This window comes from Heptranchias perlo, chromosome 1 (assembly GCF_035084215.1).
Source record: "Heptranchias perlo isolate sHepPer1 chromosome 1, sHepPer1.hap1, whole genome shotgun sequence".
NCBI lineage: Eukaryota > Metazoa > Chordata > Chondrichthyes > Hexanchiformes > Hexanchidae > Heptranchias > Heptranchias perlo.
In genome coordinates this window covers 195,328,529-195,349,285 of record NC_090325.1, presented here as the reverse complement: position 1 = coordinate 195,349,285, position 20,757 = coordinate 195,328,529, and the positions used below count along the sequence as shown (strand labels likewise).

Genomic DNA, 20,757 nt, shown 5'->3' with positions numbered 1-20,757 from the left:
GTTTTCTGTTTGAGATTTCCAGCAGTATTTTCCTTTGTTTTTTGTTTGTTCCGTCCTGTTCTCCATCACTAACTTGATAAACTGTCTTGCAAACACTTTTTTACAACTTGTCTCCAAAAAAAAAGTTTATTGGGTGAATGGAACAATCAGTCCTGCTCTCCATCACTAACTTGGGGGACTGTCTTGCAAACTTTTTTTTTCCATCAAAAAAAAGTTTATTGGGTAGATGGAACAGTCGGATTGGTTGGTGCTGAGGCTGGTGCTCCATGTTGTGGGGAGAGTCACTTGTTGCTGTTGGTAACCACCCAGCACACAGACTCCTTTTCCCATTGTGGTTGCGAGCAAGACCTGGGTCCTGTCCAGGGAGACGGGCAATGTCTCTCCCCGACCTTCCCTCCTCACTCTGTGGGAAGCGCCGCCCCATTCTCTGCCGCTCATCCTCCGTCACCAAAGTTCAGTCGGATAAATGAGAGACTCTGGCGGACTGACTGACTCCAGCAAAGTAACAGCGGCCAGTCTACACTTCACACAGCCTTTAATGTAAAGGGGGAGGCACAAGGCGTTGTCATTTGGAAGTTTAACAGCTGTTCCCGTGGATGTGCTGAGCAGATGGAAGAGTTGAGACTAACCCGACTTGTTCAGGTACAGAAACTAACGGGCACTGGAGTGAGAGGAGCCTGGACTATAGAACAATGCAGAGAGTCAAGGAACAGAAATAGGAAAGTTAGATTACTGGAGAGAGACTTGGGGGAATTGTGTTGTGGAATGAATGGAGATATTAGAGTGACCAAAAACTTCTCATACCTCTCATCCACTCTGAGAGACTCGGCAATGTTATTGGAAATAGTTCAATATCTAGTTTGATTGAACAATAAAATTGAGTGGAATAAACTCTATATTGAGGTATTTGCTATCGTTCAATCTGTTCACGTGATCCGCCTTGGTACAGCCTGTTGAAAAAAATGTTGAGTGTTTCCATGAATTTATTGGAATTCTTTTTACTGATTTTTTTTTTTAAATTGAACTTTCAAAACTTTACGTTTTCTGGTAATTTGCAGTTTTATACTGACAGCGCAGATCTGCTCATACACTGGTTTCCAAAGTCAGTTATTGTGTATTTTGAGTTAAATGTTAAAAGATTGTCGCGGATTCTAGAACCAGGAGATCAAGTTTAAGACCGGGGCACATCTTAGATTTACTTACTTTACACAGAGGTTGGTGAACGTGTGTAACAGACTGTCCAGGGAGGAAGTTAATGAAGGTAGATTATATGGAAAAGGTTAGGGGAGAATTGGATAGATATTTAATAGAGGTGTTCAAAATTATGAGGGGTTTTGATGGAGTAAATAAGGAGAAATTGTTTCCACTGACAGGAGGGTCCGTAACCAGAGGACACAGATTTAAGGTAATTGGCAAAAGAAGCAGAGGGGGAGATGAGAAGTATTTTTTTACACAGTGAGTTGTGATGATCTGGAACGCGCTGCCTGAAAGGGCGGTGGAAGCAGATTCAATAATAACTTTCAAAAGGGGAATTTGATAAATACTTGAAAAGGAAAAAATTGCAGGGCTGTGGGGAAAGAGCAGGGGGAGTGGGACTAATTGGATAGCTCTTTCAAAGGCACGATGGGCCGAATGGCCTCTTTCTGTGCTGTATGATTCTATGATTTGAGGGATTGGGCTATTGGAAGCTTTCAATTTTGGCACCGGTCAGATAGACTTGAAGAGTGATTGCAGTCCTGTACTTATATTCCGAAATGAGTGTTACACAAGTAAACACTAATTTACTACATGGTTGATAAATGAGAAGAACTTGCATTTATATAGCACCTTTCACATCCTCAGGACGTCCCAAAGCTCTGCACAGCGAATGAATTGTTTTGAATTGCAGTCAGTGTTGTTATGTCGGCAGACATCGCAGCCAGTTTGTGCACAGCAAGATCTCACAAACAGCAAATGAGATCAGTGACGAATTAATCTAGTTTTTGCTGGTGGCAGTTGAGGGATGAATGTTAACTCGGACAACGGAAGAAGTCTACGCTTTTTCAAATAGTGCCCTGAGATCCCTTGATGTCCACCTCCATAGACAGACGGGGCCTCGGTTTAATGTCTTATCCAAGAGGCAGCATCCCCTCCCCTCCCCTCTGGAAATGCAGGATTCCCTCTGTACTGCACTGGAGTGTCAGCCTAGATTATGAGCATAAGTCCCAGAAGGGAGCTTAAACCCACAATCTTCTGACTCAGAGGCACCCTGAGCCAAACTGACACTTAAAGCAGAGGATATTCTCGCATTATTCAACCTGACAGATGATGAAAATGAACGAGAGTGATGGAAAAGATTGACGGGCATTTCATTATCAAGAAATTGCCATTAGTTTAAAGCAGATGATCCACTGTGAGCAGAGCAGACAGGAAAATACACAGTTTCAAGCACAAGAAAAATTGCAAACGACCTGGCCAATGTAATCAATGTAACCACAAGCAACAAGAACGGCCCAGCCATAAGTGCTAAATAGAACAAATGTACAGATGTATGTAACAAACGTAGGAACAGGAGCGGGGCCATTCAGCCTCTCTAGCCTGTTCTGCCGTTCACTTGGATCATGACTGATTTGTTCCTAACTCCATTTACCTGCCTTTGCTCCATATCCCTTGATACCCTTACCGAAGAAAAATCTATCGATCTCAGTCCTGAAAACTTCAATTGACCCCCAGCATCCACAGCCTTTTGGGGGAGAGAGTTCCAGATTTTCACTCCCCTTTGTGTGATAAAGTGCTTCCTGATTTCACCCCTGAACGGCCTGCCTCTAATTTTAAGATTGCGCCCCCTTGTTCTGGACTCTCCCACCAGAGGAAACAATTTCTCTCTATCGACCCTATCAACTCTCTTTTTCATTTTAAGTACCACAATTATTTAATCAACCCTTTATCCCCACTCTCTGTCGTCTACCTCCCGACCAATTACCCACCCATCTCACAAGGTTACCTCCAATTCCGTGTGCTCTTATTTTTGCCACTCTGTTACTCAAGCAAAGACCAGATGAGAAACTGGAACTCTTGGAAAAGAAATTAGTTTGGAAACAGGAAAAGTGCACGGGGAAGGGGAGACGTTAAAGACCAGTGCAGGCGTTGGGAAGAAGAGGAGTGTTTTAGATGGATTGAAGGAGCTATTTGGATTGAGCCTACTACCGGGTGACAGAATGAGCAAAGAGATACCTTTAGCCTCAGTGGGAGCGGTTTACCAGATAGCTGTTTGACACTTTGATTTGTAAAGTACTAAGCTGATATCAGCCCTGGAAGCCACTTCATACCTGGGGGGGGTGGTGTTGGCTCAAATTAACTTCTTCCTGTCTACCAATTCATAACAGGCTAGAATAGTTTATGATAACAATGCATTATATGTTGCTTAGTTACTTAGTTAGGTGATAGTAAATCTTCTGGGATGTTTAATCAGCTCTCAGCCCCCAATTATGGCTGCCTATAGTGACATCACTATTCCTGGCCAGAATGGAGATGATTGGGTAATTCCCCCGTCAATCACGCCTGGAGACCGCACTGCTCTAAGTGACTGGGATTGATTTTATGCACATAATTTGTATTATGTAACTATCCTCCACTCACTGCATTTTGCTGGAGAAATAATCCTGCTTTTATCGGGAGAAGTTGCTGTACTTTGAGTCATGAGTTCGGTTTGCTCTAGTTCCTAGAGGCTCTTTTTAAATAGACTCTGTAGACTGTTTGCTGGAGTGCACTGTTTAAACCGACTCTGCTGAGTAAATAGACTCTGTTTACTGTAAGTCCCGCCCCGCCTCCAACTCATTGGTCAACACAGTGGTGTCAATAAACGCTCTGTCCAATTATCACATTGTACATGTCTGAACATTCATTATTATAATTCGGAGATGTTTTCCGATGGTGATAAAGTGCTGGGCTCCAAATCTGAACTCAGTCAAGTGACGCTGTGATCACAACTCATTATTCCTCACTCTCTTGGCCAGGCAGATCACTTCTTTCCAATCTTTTGTTCTCATTTTGAAATAAATGATTTGCCAGATGAGCCTTGGCAATTGATATAACTGTGAATCATTCTTAAAATCAATCCTTATTTATCAGAAGGGGGAAAAAAAAGTAAAGTAACCATAAGGAGTGCGTTACCTTAATACAATATCCTAGATTTTTGCTGTGGTAATGAAACCAAAGACAAAGTTGATGCAAAGTCTTCTTTCTGCCTCTTGATACTACCAATTCCCACACCAAGTCCCGTTCACCCATCACCCCCTGTGCTCGTTGGCCCACATTGGCTCCCGGTCCAGCAGCGCCTCAATTTTAAAATTCTCATCCTTGTTTTCAAATTCCTCCATGGCTTCCCTCTTCATCTCTGTAACCTCCTCCAGCCCTGCAACCCTCCAAGATCTCTGCGCTCCTCCAATTCTGGACTCTTGTGCATCCCCGATTTTAATCACTCCACCATTGGCGGCCGTGCCTTCAGCTGCTTCGGCCCTAAGCTCTGGAATTCCCTCCCTGAACCTCTCCGTCTCTCTACCTCTCTCCTCCTTTAAAGCGCTCCTTAAAACCTACCTCTTTGACCAATTTTTTGCTCACCTGTGGCTTAAGTGGCTCGGTGTCAAATTTTGTTTGATAACCGCTCCTGTGAAGCACCTTGGGACGTTTTACTACATTAAAGACACTATATAAATGCATGTTGTTTGATTTTTGTGATGGGTGGGGTGTGTATGTGGAGATATGGCTTCTGCATTTCCTACATTACAACAGAGCTTCGAGCTCTGATGAGTGGCCCCTCCCTGGTTTGTTCAGATAATGTGTTACAATAATGTCTGGTGAGGGAAAGTGGGATTTGTCCAATCCAACTGGAAGTGTTGTCAGATGAGGAGAGCCCCGAGTTAGGTACAACATTCTAATCTCACTGCTTACCAATGCACTTGAAGAGTCAAATGTTTAGATAGAATCATAGAATGGTTACAGCACAGAAGCAGGCCATTCGGCCCGTTGAGTCCATGCCAGCTCTCTGCAAGGGCAATCCAGCTATTCCCACTCCCCCGCCCTTTCCCCGTAGCCCTGCAAATTTTTTTCTTTCAAGTATTTATCCAGTTCCTTTTTGAAAGCCATGATTGAATCTGCTTCCACCGCCCTTTCAGGCAGCGCATTCCAGATCAGAACAACTCGCTGCGTAAAAAAGATTTTCCTCATATCCCTTTGATTCTTTTGCCAATCACCTTAAATCTGTGCCCTCTGGTTCTCAACCCTTCTGCCAATGGGAACAGTTTCTCTCTATCTACTCTGTCTGGACCCTTCATGATTTTGAATACCTCTATCAAATCTCCTCCCAACTTTCTCTGCTCTAAGGAGAAGAAACCCCAGCTTCTTCAGTCTATCCACGTAACTGAAGTCCCTCATCCCTGGAACCATTCTAGTAAATCTCTTCTGCACCCTCTATAAAGCCTTCACATCCTTCCTTAAGTGCGGTGCTGAGAATTGGACACAATACTCCAGTTGTGGCCGAACCAGTGTTTTATAAAGGTTCAACATAACCACCTTGCTTTTGTACTCTGTGCCTCTATCGGCTTGGACTAGAACCGCACCTGGAAAGAAAAAGATTTTCACGACCTCAGGACGTCCCAAAGTGCTTTACAGCCAATCAAGTACTTTTTTGAAGTGTAGTCACTATTGTAATGTAGGAAATGTGGCAGCCAGTTTGTGCACAGCAAGATCCCACAAACAGCAATGTGATAATGACCAGATAATCTGCTTTTAGTGATACTGATTCAGGGGTAAATATTGGCCCAGGACACCAGGGGAGAACTCCCCTGCTTTTCTTTGAAATAGTGGCCGTGGGATATTTTACATCCACCTGAAGAGGGCAGACGAAGCCTCGGTTTAACGTCTCATCCAAAAAGACGGCACCTCCGACACTGCAGCACTCCCTCGGTATTGGCACTGGGAGTGTCGGCCGAGATCATCGACTCAAATCTTAGCCGGGCTGTACTCGTCAGGCACTCTCCTGTTAAGGCTAGTGTTGTCTGAGTAGGAAAATACTGAACTGCGGCTGATTGCCTGAAAGCAATCTCCGCAAGTGGGTTAATTGTTAATGTGGGAGCACGTCATCGCTGCCTCCATTTTGTTACAAACAGTCGGTTTGACACGTCCTCCGTGTCGTGTGTCCTGCTGACGAACCTAACCATCAGCCTCAGTGTTACGGTGTTGTCATTGGCCACTGAAAAGAGTTTTGATTAGTTTGGACCCGCTTGTGAGAATTCTCCACCGCAGCCCTGTCACAGTATGTGCAGCACTAAAGCAGGGGCCTCCCGCTTTCGACAACAAAATAACCTTTTGTATTGACCTGCAAGAAAGGTGCTCGGGATGTGTGGCTGGGCATTGAGTTTCAAGGTGTCGATGGCTGAAATTCCATCGGTGCATCAAACCATTTATAAAAATAACTCTGCGAGGCCTTTGTGATCCACTGACTGGAATATGTTTCAAAAACAGATGTCATAGTCGTATGGTGACAGCTCGCACTGGGACTGTTACTTCCTTCAAAGGAGTGACCGTCATCATTCATTGTGGCAAGGTGTCAAATTGTAGATTCCTAGAAATTTGTAACTAAACTCTCAAAGTGTGAAATATCCTAAATCCCCAAGATTACTCATAACGCCTGGATTTAAAAATTTTCATTCCAGTGTTCAAATCCCTCCATGACCTCGCCCCCTCCCTATCTCTGTAACCTCCTCCAGCTCTACAACCCCCCGAGATCTCTGCACTCCTCCAATTCGGGCCTTCTGCGCATCCCCGATTTTCATCCCTCCACCATTAGCGGAATTACATAGAATTTTCAGCACAGTAACAGGCTAATTGGCCCAACCAGGTCCATGCCGGTGTTTATGCTCCACACGAGCCTCCTCCCACCTTACTTCATCTCACCCTATCAGCGTAGCCTTCTATTCCTTTCTCCCTCATGTGTTTATCCAGCTTCCCCTTAAATGCATCTATGCTATTCGCCTCAACTACTCCTTGTGGGAGCGAGTTCCACATTCTCACCACTCTGAGTAAAGACGTTTCTCCTGAATTCCTTATTGGATTTATTAGTGACTATCTTATATTTATGGCCTCTAGTTCTGGTCTCCCCCACAAGTGGAAACATCTTCACTACGTCTACCCTATCAAACCCCTTCATTATTTTAAAGACCTCTATCTGGTCACCCCTCAGCCTTCTCTATTCTAGAGAAAAGAGCCCCAGCCTGTTCAATCTTTCCTGATAGGTATAACCTCTCAGTTCTGGTATCATCCTTGTAAATCTTTTTTGCACCTTCTCCAGTGCCTCTATATCCTTTTTGTTATATGGAGACCGGAACTGTGCACAGTACTCCAAGTGTGGTCTATCAAAGGTTCTGTATAAGTTTAACATAACTTCCCTACATTTCAATTCTACCCCTCCAGATATTAAACCCAGTGCTTTGTTTGCATTTTTTATGGTTTTGATGTATTATAGGGAAAACTAGAATGCATTAAAAAAAAAGTCTCCTTCCATGTTAATGTTTGTTTGCTTACAGTTCACAGGTGGATCTTAACAGATATGGAAAAATATGAAAACCTGGGCCTGGTGGGGGAAGGGAGTTATGGGACGGTAATGAAATGCAGGAACAAAGAAAGTGGAAGAATTGTTGCCATCAAAAAATTCCTGGACGGTGACGATGACAAAATGGTGAAAAAAATTGCCATGAGGGAAATAAGGTTATTAAAGGTGAGATGTTTCACGCAGTTGAAAGCTGCTCTCAAAGTGCCTGATTGTAACTAACAGCTGCCATACTGCAATAAACACCATTCTTTCAGGGATTTACAATGGCAGGTTGAGCCTCTACAGACTGCTCTAGGCCATATCCACATCTCCCTCGCCCTGCGATTATAACAGTCAATATAAACTTACTATCCCTCGACCCTGAGGGAACAATGAAGATTTGTCTTCATTAAACTGTCAGGAAGCTTAGATACCTTACCCAGCACTAGGTTACCAAAGAATTCAGCTCAGTAGTGCAGTCATTGTCACCAGATAATCTGTTTTAGTGATGTTGGTTGAGGGCTAAATATTGGCCCCAGGACACCGGGGAGAATTCCCCTGCTCTTCTTCAAAATAGTGGCCGTGGGATCTTTTACGTCCAACTGAGAGGGCAGACGGGGCCTCGGTTTAACGTCTCATCCGAAAGACGGCACCTCTGACAGTGCAGCACTCCACTGAGAACGTCAGCCTAGATTTAGTGCTCAAGACTCTGGAGTGGGATTTGAATGGGAGAGCTACCCACTGAGCCACAGCTAAGACCTAATGTATGCCCCACTCCAGGATTTGGGCACATGATCTAGGCTGTAAATTGCAGTGCAGTACTGAGGACGTGCTGCACTGTTGGAGATTTTCCACTACTGGAAAAATAACAGCACGTTAACGACACGCGCCGTCATTAATCGGCCAGCGGGTTCAGGGGATTGAGAGACACGGCATGAGTTGCGAATCTGCAGAACCTGCTGGTCGATTTACTCCGCTCCTCCGTCTGCTTCACACAAACGGTGTCTCATCCTCAACCTCCTCGTTAGTTTTAAGAACTTGGTGCATTTGCACCTTAATTGCCCATTAAACTCAGCGCTGAGAGTTCGGGCTCATAATTAACAGCCTAAGTACCCTTTCAATGGTGTGAGAATTGTTAATGCAATGCCAGTCAATCTCTCTGGCCCAGCAAAGGAGCAATTTATACTGTTTGAGACTCATTTCTGCAGGTGGTCAACTGTTAGAGAATTAAAAGAATTTTGCATTCTAAATTTAACATTTTTTTTTCTTACTTTTCCTTTCTCTCTCTTTTAATCCAATCTTTCTCTCTCTTTATTATTTCTCTTTCTCTACCTGATTCGACTCTAATTCACCTTCTCCGTCGTTCCTCTTTTTCTTTCTCTATCTTTTAATCTCACTGGTTAAGGAGATAGACTGTTGGTTCCATCATTCACTAAGGTCCCAGATGTCCCCATTGCCCTCGCCACCCCATTATCAGCTCACACTTCCAGTGAAATTATGCCACAAAATTTTTTTAAGCTGAAGGGTGCAGAAAATATCTAACTAACAGGGCGCGTCTCAAGATGTCCCACTCGAGCAAGGTCTGAACCATTAACTTTATATAATCTATACATTCACAGAGGTTTTTTTCGGAAGGAAAAAGCGTGTTTACTTACTGCTCTTGGCTATGTATACTGTACCGAGCGTGGTTATGACGTGCAAGCAGGTTATAATAATGACTGTCTGACAGAAAGGGTTATTTACCTCACCATGTGGTGTTTATTTTTGCAATATTAATGGTTAATCGGAAGCAGGCACAGAGATAACCACAGGTGGGCAACGGGTAATGACTTTATTTTTCTAACATTCACATGGCAGCGACATTTAAGCAATTTGTTTATGAGGTGAATGCATAAGTGAGACAGAACTCCCAGAACTTCCAGCACTTGGTGGAAGTGTTGGTGAAAAGGTTCAGCAGGTTTATAAAAGATTAACTGTCATATCTCTATACCGAAGTATTGGAAAACACGGTCTATTGTACAATAATTACTGCTGGCAATAAGCCTGTCAGTATTATTGACAGACAAAGGCATGACATGCCAAGATGACGAGGAACATTATACTGTCAGACTGTATTCTGATGTCTAGTTAAGCCATAAGTTTAAATTGGCAAGAATTCATTGAGCACTCTAATTACACAACAACATTTTTTTGTAGTCCTCGGTGAATGCTTGTTCTGTATTTACTTCCTGAAGATCCTGGTAAATTGCCCACAATCAGTTGATGAATATATAAGTTTATTTTATATATAAAAGATGGTGACAGAATTGAGAGAAATACTTCAGAAACCCACTCCACAGAGCCACTGCTGGCCAGTGCCTGCAACTGTATGCGTTACAGGCAACTGTTTACATACAGGATTTCCATTCTAAATGTTTACATAGGTAATTTCAATGTTAAAAGTTGACATAAAAACGTGACGAAAAATTTTCATGGATCTTGTTACAATTTGTTCTCAGGGTGTGAGCGATGCTAGAGAAGTCTCATTTATTGCCCAGAGATGGGGGTGTTGGGTTTCCCAGTTGCCCAGAGATGGGGGTGTTGGGTTTCCCAGTTGCCCAGAGATGGGGGTGTTGGGTTTCCCAGTTGCCCAGAGATGGGGGTGGTGGGTTTCCCAGTTGCCCAGAGATGGGGGTGTTGGATTTCCCAGTTGCCCAGATATGGAGGTGGTGGGTTTCCCAGTTGTCCAGAGATGGTGATGGTGGGCTTTCTACATCGACCACTGCAGGGTGCTGTGTGAGGTCGAGAGTTACAGGATGTTTTGACTCAGCAATGATGAAGGAATGATGATTTTATGCCCAAGTCAGGAAAGTGTGTGACTTGGTGGGGGGGGATCTTGGTGGTGATGGTGTTCCCATGACATTGCTGCTCTTGTCCTTCTCATTGGTAGGTGTCGAGGTACTGAGAGAGGGTGTTGAGGTGAGCTTGGTGAGTTACCACAGTCCATCCTGCAGATAGTACACATTGCAGCCACAGTGTGCCAGTGGTGCAGGGGGTTGCAACAGATCCTATTAACAGGTGCGTCCATCATGCAAGTGTTCTCGTTGCTGCGTCCACCCAGGTGAGTGGTCAGTCTGCCATCGTACTCCTGACCTGAGCCCTGTGGATAGCGGAGAGGCTTTGAAAGGACGAGACGTTCATCAAACAATACCCAGGCTCTGCCCTGCTTTTGTAGCCATTGCGTTGATTTGGCTGGTCAAGTTAAGCTTCTGGTCAGTGGTGACCCCCAGGATGTTGATGGTGGGGGATTCGACGATGGTAATGCCATTGAATGTCAAGGGGAGGTGGTCTGTGGTCAGTGGTGACCCGCCCCTCCAAGATGTTGATGGTAGGGGACTTGGTGATGGTGGTCCAATTGAGGAAGGTCAGGAGGAATTGTTATAAATTGGATAACCAAGTGGTGAAGGATGGAATACTAGAGCCTGGTCTTCAGTTGCTTCCAAGCCTTTATTCACAGAGCTCCAGATTACACCCACACTACACCCCAGATCAGCTCTCATATAAATGGATACAAGAGAGTCCCCAATTGTTATGCACTTCCTGAATACAATTAACACTAATTGATATAAATCGCATGGATACAATTAACAGGAGTGACTGGGTCTTTACTTGTTCGAGATGGCCATTGCCTCACCCTTGTGCGTGAACGTTACCCGCCACTTGTCAGCCCAAACCTGGATGTTATCCAGGTCCTGCTGTAGGCTGGCATAGGCTGCTTCATTGTCGGAGGTGTTGTGAATGGAGCTGAGCACTGTGGAATCATCAGTGAACAGCCCGACTCCTGACCGTGTGACGGGGGGGAAAGTCACTGATGAAGCAGCTGTAAATGGTTGGGCCAGGAACACTTCCCTGAGGAACTCCCGGGGCTGCGACGATTGTTCTCCATTAACCATGGCCATCATCGATGTGTCAGTTATGACTCCAGCCACTGCCCAATTCCCCCCTTGGCCCTGTTGTCCTCAGTTTGTTGTCAGACTCACCTGCTGCCTAATGGTGCTTAGGGTCACCAACTCTGGTTGGACATATTCCTGGAGGTGTCATCGCATGACCTCCTGCCTCTGACCGCCCTGCCCCCACACTCCAGCCATTGGTCGCCCGCCGTGTCCATCCTCGCGGTGCACCGCCTTCCTACACCAATCGGAGAGTGAATAGGCTCTTCACTACCCAATTGGATGATTCTTCACCATCAGTCAACAGCCTTCATTCCCCGTGTCCAATATTTTTATAACTAATAAACAAAAATGTTCAAAGAAAATTATTTTTAAAAAAACACAATTTTTAAATGCCCCAGTGATTTTTCTCTCCCGGGTTTTTTTCCAGCAGTGTCCTGGAGCCACTGTCTTTAATTGCTGGAGACTCCAGGGCAATCCTGGAGGGTTGGCGACCCCAGTGGTGCTTGGTGGAAATGTAAGCGGGTGGGAAAGGTGTTAATTGTATCCATGTGATTTGTATCAATTAGTGTTAATTGTATCCATGTGATTTGTATCAATTAGTGTTAATTGTATCCATGTGATTTGTATCAATTAGTGTTAATTGTATCCATGTGATTTGTATCAATTAGTGTTAATTGTATCCATGTGGTGAATACCAATTGGGGACTCTCTTGTGCCCATTTATATGAGAGCTTATCTAGGGTGTGGTGTGGGTGATGTGGATCTCGGTGAATAAAGGCTTGGAAGCAACTGAAGATCAGGCTCTCGTAGTCTATCCTTCACCACCTGGCTATCCAATTTAGAACAATGTTAACATAGGTTAACGTAGCGCAGTTTTCCCAAAACTGATGCAGCAAAGCAAAGGTGTCTAACGAGAGAAGGGCTTCGAGTATCAGACTATGAAACATTTGCTCTGTAGCCAATTTCATGGAGTGTGGATTGTATCAGTGAAACGCATATTTAATTTTTTTTTTCAAACTAAGATACAAGTACGTCATTGTATCCATCCCAAGAGATGGTAAGATCCCTCCTGTCGCTAGTTTTAGTGGAGTGAGTACAAAATGGGAAGGCGGGAGCTCAAGCCGCCTGTGTGGAAACAAGACAAAGTGACAGCTTCATCAGATTTGTGAGAACATTACGAACATACGAAATTGACGGGCAGGAAAAGACCAGCTGGTCCATCAAGCCTGCCCCACAAAATTGGCAAATGGGAATTGAAGTGGCCATAAAGAGAGCGGGAGGAATTTGCGAAGCAGTTCGTTCACTTGAGGGGCATCATTTAAAAAAATGACCGTCTCTCTGTTCTGAAATGTAATTAGGAATACGAGCTCTGAGTGTTGAGACCCGGCCGCTGGGAGCACGCATTGGGAAGTTACATCGAAACTACATCACAGAAACAGGCCATTTGGACTTTGCTGGTGTTTATGCTCCACACGAGCCTCCTCCCTCCCTACTTCATCTCACCCTATCAGCATATCCTTCTATTCCTTTCTCCCTCGTGTTTATCTAGCTTCCCCTTAAATGCATCTATGCTATTCGCCTCAACTATTCCATGTGGTAGCGAGTTCTACATTCTCACCACACTCTGGGTAAAGAAGTTTCTCCTGAATTCCCCATTGGATTTATTAGTGACTATCTTATATTGATGGCCCCAACGTTTGGTCTCCCCCACAAGTGGAAACATTTTCTCTACATCTACCCTATCAAACCCTTTCATAATCTGAAAGACCTCTATTCTGGTCACCCCTCAATTCCGGGCAGAGGATCACAGGGGAGCCAACTTGTAATCTTCTGATACCTGCTCCACGCAGGCAGTCAGGGCTCTGTGCCTGAGGTACGTTCTGGTAAACTGTGTCCTGTGGTGTGATTATCGAATGAAGAATTATCAAACAGGATCCTGCAGATTACTTGTCACGGTGAATAGGCCGGAGAAATGGCAAAGAAAATACTGTATCGATAGACTGTGTAAAACCAGAAGCATGTCAAAGATGGAGGACATCCCAGGCAGGGAATAAAACTGCTGAGCTTGGAGCTCGGTCCAATGCTTACCTGTCAACTCAGAAAAGAAAATTCTGGAAAAATGCAGCAATGCATTGCACCAGTTTAATTGTTGTTCAGCATTCCACCACAAATGGCACTATTTTTTTTACTCCATCTCTGCCTTCTGCACTTCTCCCCCTCGATCCCTCCGCTTTCCTCCCTCCCTGCTTTCAAAAACCTTCTCTGCAAATGTTCATTTGACCCCCACCCCCCGACCAAAACCTCCCTGTCCCAACTCTTCAAGTTTCCCCTTTACTCCTCCTGCTCAAACAGCAACTAAAGCCTTTATATAGCAACTTTACCATTAAAAAAAACCTTCACCGAGGGGTCAAAGGGAGAGGTGACCAGAGACTGGTTGAATTGGCAGGTTTTGAGATGGTGTTTAAAAGGTGGGGAGAGATGAAGCAAGATGCAAGGGTTTAGGACTATAATTCCACATCAAAATTTCTGGTACACGTTCCTGACAGCTGAGGCTGTGTGTTGAGGCCCAACTCATTAAAATTAACCCAAAAAACAGAGAGAACATTGCACTGAATTTCAACGGAAGATTAGCAGGAGATCGGCAGAATCATAGAAGTTTACAACATGGAAACAGGCCCTTCGGCCCAACATGTCCATGTCGCCCAGTTTATACCACTAAGCTAGTCCCAATTTCCTGCACTTGGCCCATATCCCTCTATACCCATCTTACCCATGTAACTGTCCAAATGCTTTTTAAAAGACAAAATTGTACCCGCCTCTACTACTGCCTCTGGCAGCTCGTTCCAGACACTCACCACCCTTTGAGTGAAAAAATTCCCCCTCTGGACCCTTTTGTATCTCTCCCCTCTCACCTTAAATCTATGCCCCCTCGTTATAGACTCCCCTACCTTTGGGAAAAGATTTTGACTATCTACCTTATCTATGCCCCTCATTATTTTATAGACTTCTATAAGATCATCCCTTAACCTCCTACTCTCCAGGGAAAAAAGTCTCAGTCTATCCAACCTCTCCCTATAAGTCAAACCATCAAGTCCCGGTAGCAGCTTAGTAAATCTTTTCTGCACTCTTTCTAGTTTAATAATATCCTTTCTATAATAGGGTGACCAGAACTGTACACAGTATTCCAAGTGTGGCCTTACTAATGTCTTGTACAACTTCAACAAGACATCCCAACTCCTGTATTCAATGTCCTGACCAATGAAACCAAGCATGCCGAATGCCTTCTTCACCACCCTATCCACCTGTGACTCCACTTTCAAGGAGCTATGAACCTGTACTCCCAGATCTCTTTGTTCTATAACTCTCCCCAATGCCCTACCATTAACGGAGTAGGTCCTGGCCCGATTCGATCTACCAAAATGCATCACCTCACATTTATCTAAATTAAACTCTATCTGCCATTCATCGGCCCACTGGCCCAATTTATCAAGATCCCGTTGCAATCCTAGATAACGTTATTCACTGTCCACAATGCCACCAATCTTGGTGTCATCTGCGAACTTACTAACCATGCCTCCTAAATTCTCATCCAAATCATTAATATAAATAACAAATAACAGCGGACCCAGCACCGATCCCTGAGGCACACCGCTGGTCACAGGCCTCCAGTTTGAAAAACAACCCTCTACAACCACCCTCTGTCTTCTGTCGTCAATCCAATTTTGTATCCAATTGGCTACCTCACCTTGGATCCCGTGAGATTTAACCTTATGTAACAACCTACCATGCGGTACCTTGTCAAACGCTTTGCTAAAGTCCATGTAGACCACGTCTACTGAACAGCCTTCCCTGGAGATAATGGAGTAAACGGCTGAAAATGGCAACTTAATGCCATTTCCCTGGGGCTCCTGCCCCTCTCCTCCTGAAGTTATGACGTGAGATTGGGGCAACCCTTGCAGCAGTTCAGGACCAACACGGAGTTGGATAGAAGCTTGACCTCTTGTCTTTATGCCAGGGACATAGATATTTTTCCGGGTTTCTTGGGCAGAATGTGGGGCAGGGGGTTGTTGGATTTGATCTTTACATCACGTGAAGGTGACCCAAGGATTCTCCAGCCAGCCAACAAAAAAAAAAGCTGCAAATGTTGAAATGAAACGAGAGGATGTTGGGACTATCCAACACGTTCATCAGCATCTGGAAAGAGAAGAGAGTCCCATATAAGTAACCCGAGGGATACAGCACCATATGCAGAAAGGGAAACTTTACAATGGCCCTGTTTAGTACCTGGGTATTCACTATCCTGTATGTTTACAATGGCCAGGGTGTAGATGTTTGCAATCAGTGATTTTCACCCTACCGCAAGCTGTGCGGAAATGTAAAGTGTCGGTAAATACAGCAGGTGTGCACCATCTGTTGCCCCAGAGTCTGAGATTCCACAAGGTGCTGCTCTGTTGATGGCTGCATATAGAGACACCACTATTCCCAGCCAGAATGGAGATGATTGGGTAATTCCCCCGTCAATCACGCCTGGAGACCGCACTGCTCTAAGTGACTGGGATTGATTTTACGCACATAATTTGTGTTATGTAACTATCCTCCACTCACTGCATTTTGCTGGAGAAATAATCCTGCTTTTATCGGGAGAAGTTGCTGTAGTTTCGGTCATGAGTTCTGTTTGCTGTAGTTCGAAGAGACTCTTTTTAAATGGACACAGATTGCTGTAGTGCGCTGTTTAAATAGACTTTGTTTGCTGTAAAATAGATGGTTTGCTGTCATGCACTGTTTAAATAGACTTTGTTTGCTGTAAAATAGATGGTTTGCTGTCATGCACTGTTTAAATAGACTTTGTTTGCTGTGAAGTAAATGGAATTGTTGTGAATCCATAAGTGAGTTGGAGGCAGGACCATAAGTCCGACCTCGCCTTCAACTCATTGGCTGACTCAGTGATGTCAATAGACAATCGGTCAGTTGACAACTGCAGGGCTGCAAACAATTGCTATTGAGATAGGATGTGGCTGAGATAGACAAACCATTGATATACTGTTACACCGCACTAACTACCTGTTAAAAAGACAATAGCTTAATATTTTATGGGCCGCTTGATGCATGCAGACAGATGAATTGTGTTCTCTGTGGATCTCCTTGTTACAGTGAGAACGACCGTTCCCTGTCTCTCGTCTTCAAAGGGGGCAATTTCCCAACCTCGCATTTCGCAATGGGGAGTCTGCCCGATGAGAGCCCCTGTCTGAAATTCTGGCCCGTGTTGTGAGTGATGTTCTGGCCATTTAAAATAATTTCTGATGTGTACTCTTGGCTCCCCGTATATTTCCGTATCCCAAGTTATATCTGTTGTAAGATCTAAAACTCATGTTACATAATCCAGGCTGACACTCCCAGTGCAGTACTGAGGGAGTGCCGCACTTTCGGATGAGATGTTAAACCAAGACTCTATCTGCCCTCTCAGGTGAACGTAAAAGATCCCATGACCACTATTTTGAAGAGCAGGGGGAGTTCTCTCCGGTGTCCTGGGCCAATATTTACCCACCAACCAACATCACTAAAAAAAAAACAGATTATCAGATTGCACACAGCAAGATCCCACAAAAAGTAATGAAGTGTACAAGTAGTCAGTCTATTTTTTTGTGGTGTTGATTGACAGATGTATGTTCACCAGGGCAAAGGGGGAACTCCCTGCTCCTCTTCGAAAGGATACCACAGGATCGTTGATCTTTGCCGCTTGAACCAATGGAACAGGCAAGGGATCTCTGTTTAATGTCTCATGCAAAACACGGCACCTCCTACAATGCAGCACTCCCTCAGAACTGCACTGAGGTATCACATGGATACAATTAACACTAATTGACCTTGAGAAGGTGGTGGTGAGCCGCCTTCTTGAACCGCTGCAGTCCGTGTGGTGAAGGTTCTCCCACAGTGCTGTTAGGAAGGGAGTTCCAGGATTTTGACCCAGCGACAATGAAGGAACGGCGATATATTTCCAAGTCGGGATGGTGTGTGACTTGGAGGGGAACGTGCAGGTGGTGTTGTTCCCATGTGCCTGCTGCTCTTGTCCTTCTAGGTGGTGGAGGTCATGGGTTTGGGAGGTGCTGTCAAAGAAGCCTTGGCGAGTTGCTGCAGTGCATCCTGTGGATGGTACACACTGCAGCCACTGTGCGCCGGTGGTGAAGGGAGTGAATGTTTAGGGTGGTGGATGGGGTGCCAATCAAGCGGGCTGCTTTGTCCTGGATGGTGTCGAGCTTCTTGAGTGTTGTTGGAGCTGCACTCATCCAGGCAAGTGGAGAGTATTCCATCACACTCCTGACTTGTGCCTTGTAGATGGTGGAAAGGCTTTGGGGAGTCGGGAGGTGAGTCACTCGATTTCACAACTACAAGGAACTACATGTTGTCCATGTGCGAGGATGAGAACTAATTAATATAATAAGTGGATCGCAAGGTTCTGTTCTATCTTGTGACAGGTCCGAATATTTTTAACAAACTTGCCTTGGGAGCTCAGGCTCACAGATCTCGACAGCTGATTACTGTCAGTGGCACTGAGTGTAATGTATTCCCACTTTGTTTACAATGATAACCAGCAGAGGGGTGCTTGTTTATTCATATATCGAAGCATGGTGCATCTCAAGGGGATAGCATGGTATCTGAGTGTCTTAGACCTCACATCACTACAGAGTTGTACACTGAACTTTGATAAGACAGAGCAGATTCAGCAATACTGCACCTCTGGTCAGTAGCTATGCTTGTAGATATCAAATTACTTTGAAGCTACAGCACAGAAACAGGCCATTCGGTTCAACTGGTCTATGCCGGCGTTTATGCTCCACACGAGCCTCCTCCCTCCCCACTTCGTCGAATCCTATTGGGATACCCTTCTATTCCTTTCTCCCTTCTGCCTGAACCCCTAAGGTAGGTCAGTTAACGAGGGCCAATTCTTCACGGAGTGGGGCTCCTGGTCAGGAGCAGAGCATTGCAGGAGTTGCACTTATGTTCTCCAGCATTTATGCTTTGCAGGATTAATAAGATAATGTCCATTGTAGTAGAAACTTGCTTTGAGATGAATTTAAATTTAGGTGAACATTAAATGCTCTGAATATTGTTTTCTCTAGTAAATTACCCTTGGTCAGTCGATTAATATATTGTTATTTTAATATACTCAATAAATGTATTGGTCAGAGAATTGGCATCACCTGTGGCTGACACAACAAACAGGTGAGACAGCAAAATCTCAAATTAAAGCCATTATAACTTCAGCTATGTGGAGAGGCTGGAGAAGCTGGGATTGTTCTCCTTAGACAGAGGGTTAAGGGGAGATTTAATCGAGGTGTTCAAAATTATGAGGGGTTTTGATAGAGTAAATAAGGAGAAACTGTTTCCAGTGGCAGGAGGGTCGGTAACCAGAAGACACAGATTTAAGATAATTGGTAAAAGAATCAGAGGGGGAGATGAGGAGAAATATTTTTACGCAGCGAGTTGTTCTGATCTGGAATGCACTGCATGAAAGGGCGGTGGAAGCAGATTCAATAATAACTTTCAAAAGGGAATTGGATAAATACTTGAAAAGGAGAAATTTACAGGCCACGGGGAAAGAGCAGGAGAGTGGATAGATCTTTCAAAGAGCCAGCACAAGCCCAATGGGTGGAATGGCCTCCTTATGTGCCGTACGATTCTATGATTCTAAAAATTGCACATTTATAAAATAAAAATGTTAATTGATGGGTAATTAGATGTGATGAATTTGCCTTTTTATTCTGTTAATAATTATTATGGTCCAGTTGAATACTCTCCACCAGTTGTTACACAAGAGTTCCTCGGTAATATCAATGAACATGTTGGTTAATGTGCTGTTGAAATTATTTTAATCTCTTCCTTTAAAGCATTCTTGAGTATCTGGGCAAGCCTGAACAAGCTTTCGGAATGCTGTGAGTTTGCTTGTTGCTTTGATTTAGTATCTACTAAAAGAAGGAGATACATGTCTGCTTGAGTTTATTTGATTTGTTTGAATGGCGCAGATGAGTGTTTTAATTATCTATTTGGTGGTTCCTTAAGATGGATTTATTTTACGTAGAATTTACAGCACAGAAACAGGCCATTCGGCCCAACTGGTCTATGCCGGTGTTTATGCTCCACACGAGCCTCCTCCCTCCCTACTTCATCTCACCCTATCAGCATATCCTTCTATTCCTTTCTCCCTCATGTGTTTATCCAGCTTCCCCTTAAATCCATCTACACTATTCGCCTCAACTACTCCTTGTGGGAGCGAGTTCCACATTCTCACCACTCTCTGGGTAAAGAAGTTTCTCCTGAATTCCCTGTTGGATTTATTAGTGACTATCTTATATTTATGGCCCCTAGTTTTGGATTCCCCCACAAGTGGAAACATCTTCTCAACATCTACCCTATCGAACCCCTTCATAATTCTAAACCTCTATCAGGTCACCCCTTCAGCCTTCTCTTTTCTAGAGAACAGAGCCCGCGGCCTATATATTTGCTTGTCTTAAAATTATTACAATGGTGGAAATAAATGTGCCCGACTGACGTTGAATGTACAAACAAAATCAATAAGCCTCTGACCAGATCTCTACGACTTATTTTTAAAATAATTGAAATATAGGCGTTCAGTGATGCTGGACTCCCAATGGGGAGGCTTGTTTAGTCGGAGGATCAGTGTTCTCGAATTGTGGCCCTCTCTCTCTGACCAGTGCCCCGTTGAGTGAAGCTCCTAGCTGCGAGTGTGGGAACGCTGGATTCGCCCTGTACTCTCTGCAGGGCTCTGGGGAAAGAGCAAGGAGGGGAGTGGGACTAATTGGATAGCTCTTTCAAAGAGCCGGCCCAGGCACGATGGGCTTCCTTCTGTGCTGTTCGATTCTACGATTCACACCAGAAATAATCAGCGACCAGCCACGTTTATGCAGGTTCTCTCGCTTTGCCTGTGGTGTCGTAGTTTGAGTTCCGTTGCTGTCTTTAATGGCCTGGAAGGAACGCAGGGCCTGACTTTCTAAAGGCCAGCCTCAGTGTGTGGTGGGGGATGAGGGGTAAAAGATCCCATGGCACTATTTCGAAGTAGACCATGGGAGTTCTCCCCAGTTCCTGGCCAAAATCTATCCCTTAACCAACATCACTTTAAAAAATCAGACGATCTGGTCATTAGCGCTTTGTTGTTTGTGGGATCTTGCTGTGCGCAAAATTGACTGCCGCGTTTCCTACATTACAACAGTGACTACACTTCAAAAAATACTTCATTGGCTG

General features: G+C 44.5%; 1 protein-coding gene across 2 annotated transcripts in view; it reads left to right on the top strand.

Annotated features, from left to right (window-relative positions):
* Positions 1 to 352: 352 nt before the first annotated feature.
* The window catches only part of LOC137330962 (cyclin-dependent kinase-like 2), a 52,995-nt gene continuing 32,590 nt past the window's right edge, over positions 353 to 20,757 (top strand). For both annotated transcript variants that reach the window (XM_067994550.1, XM_067994543.1), the window contains exons 1-2: positions 353 to 642; positions 7,563 to 7,753. In XM_067994550.1, coding sequence (XP_067850651.1) covers positions 7,586 to 7,753 — 168 coding nt within the window. In that variant the 5' untranslated portion in view covers positions 353 to 642; positions 7,563 to 7,585. The remainder of the gene's footprint in view (positions 643 to 7,562; positions 7,754 to 20,757) is intronic.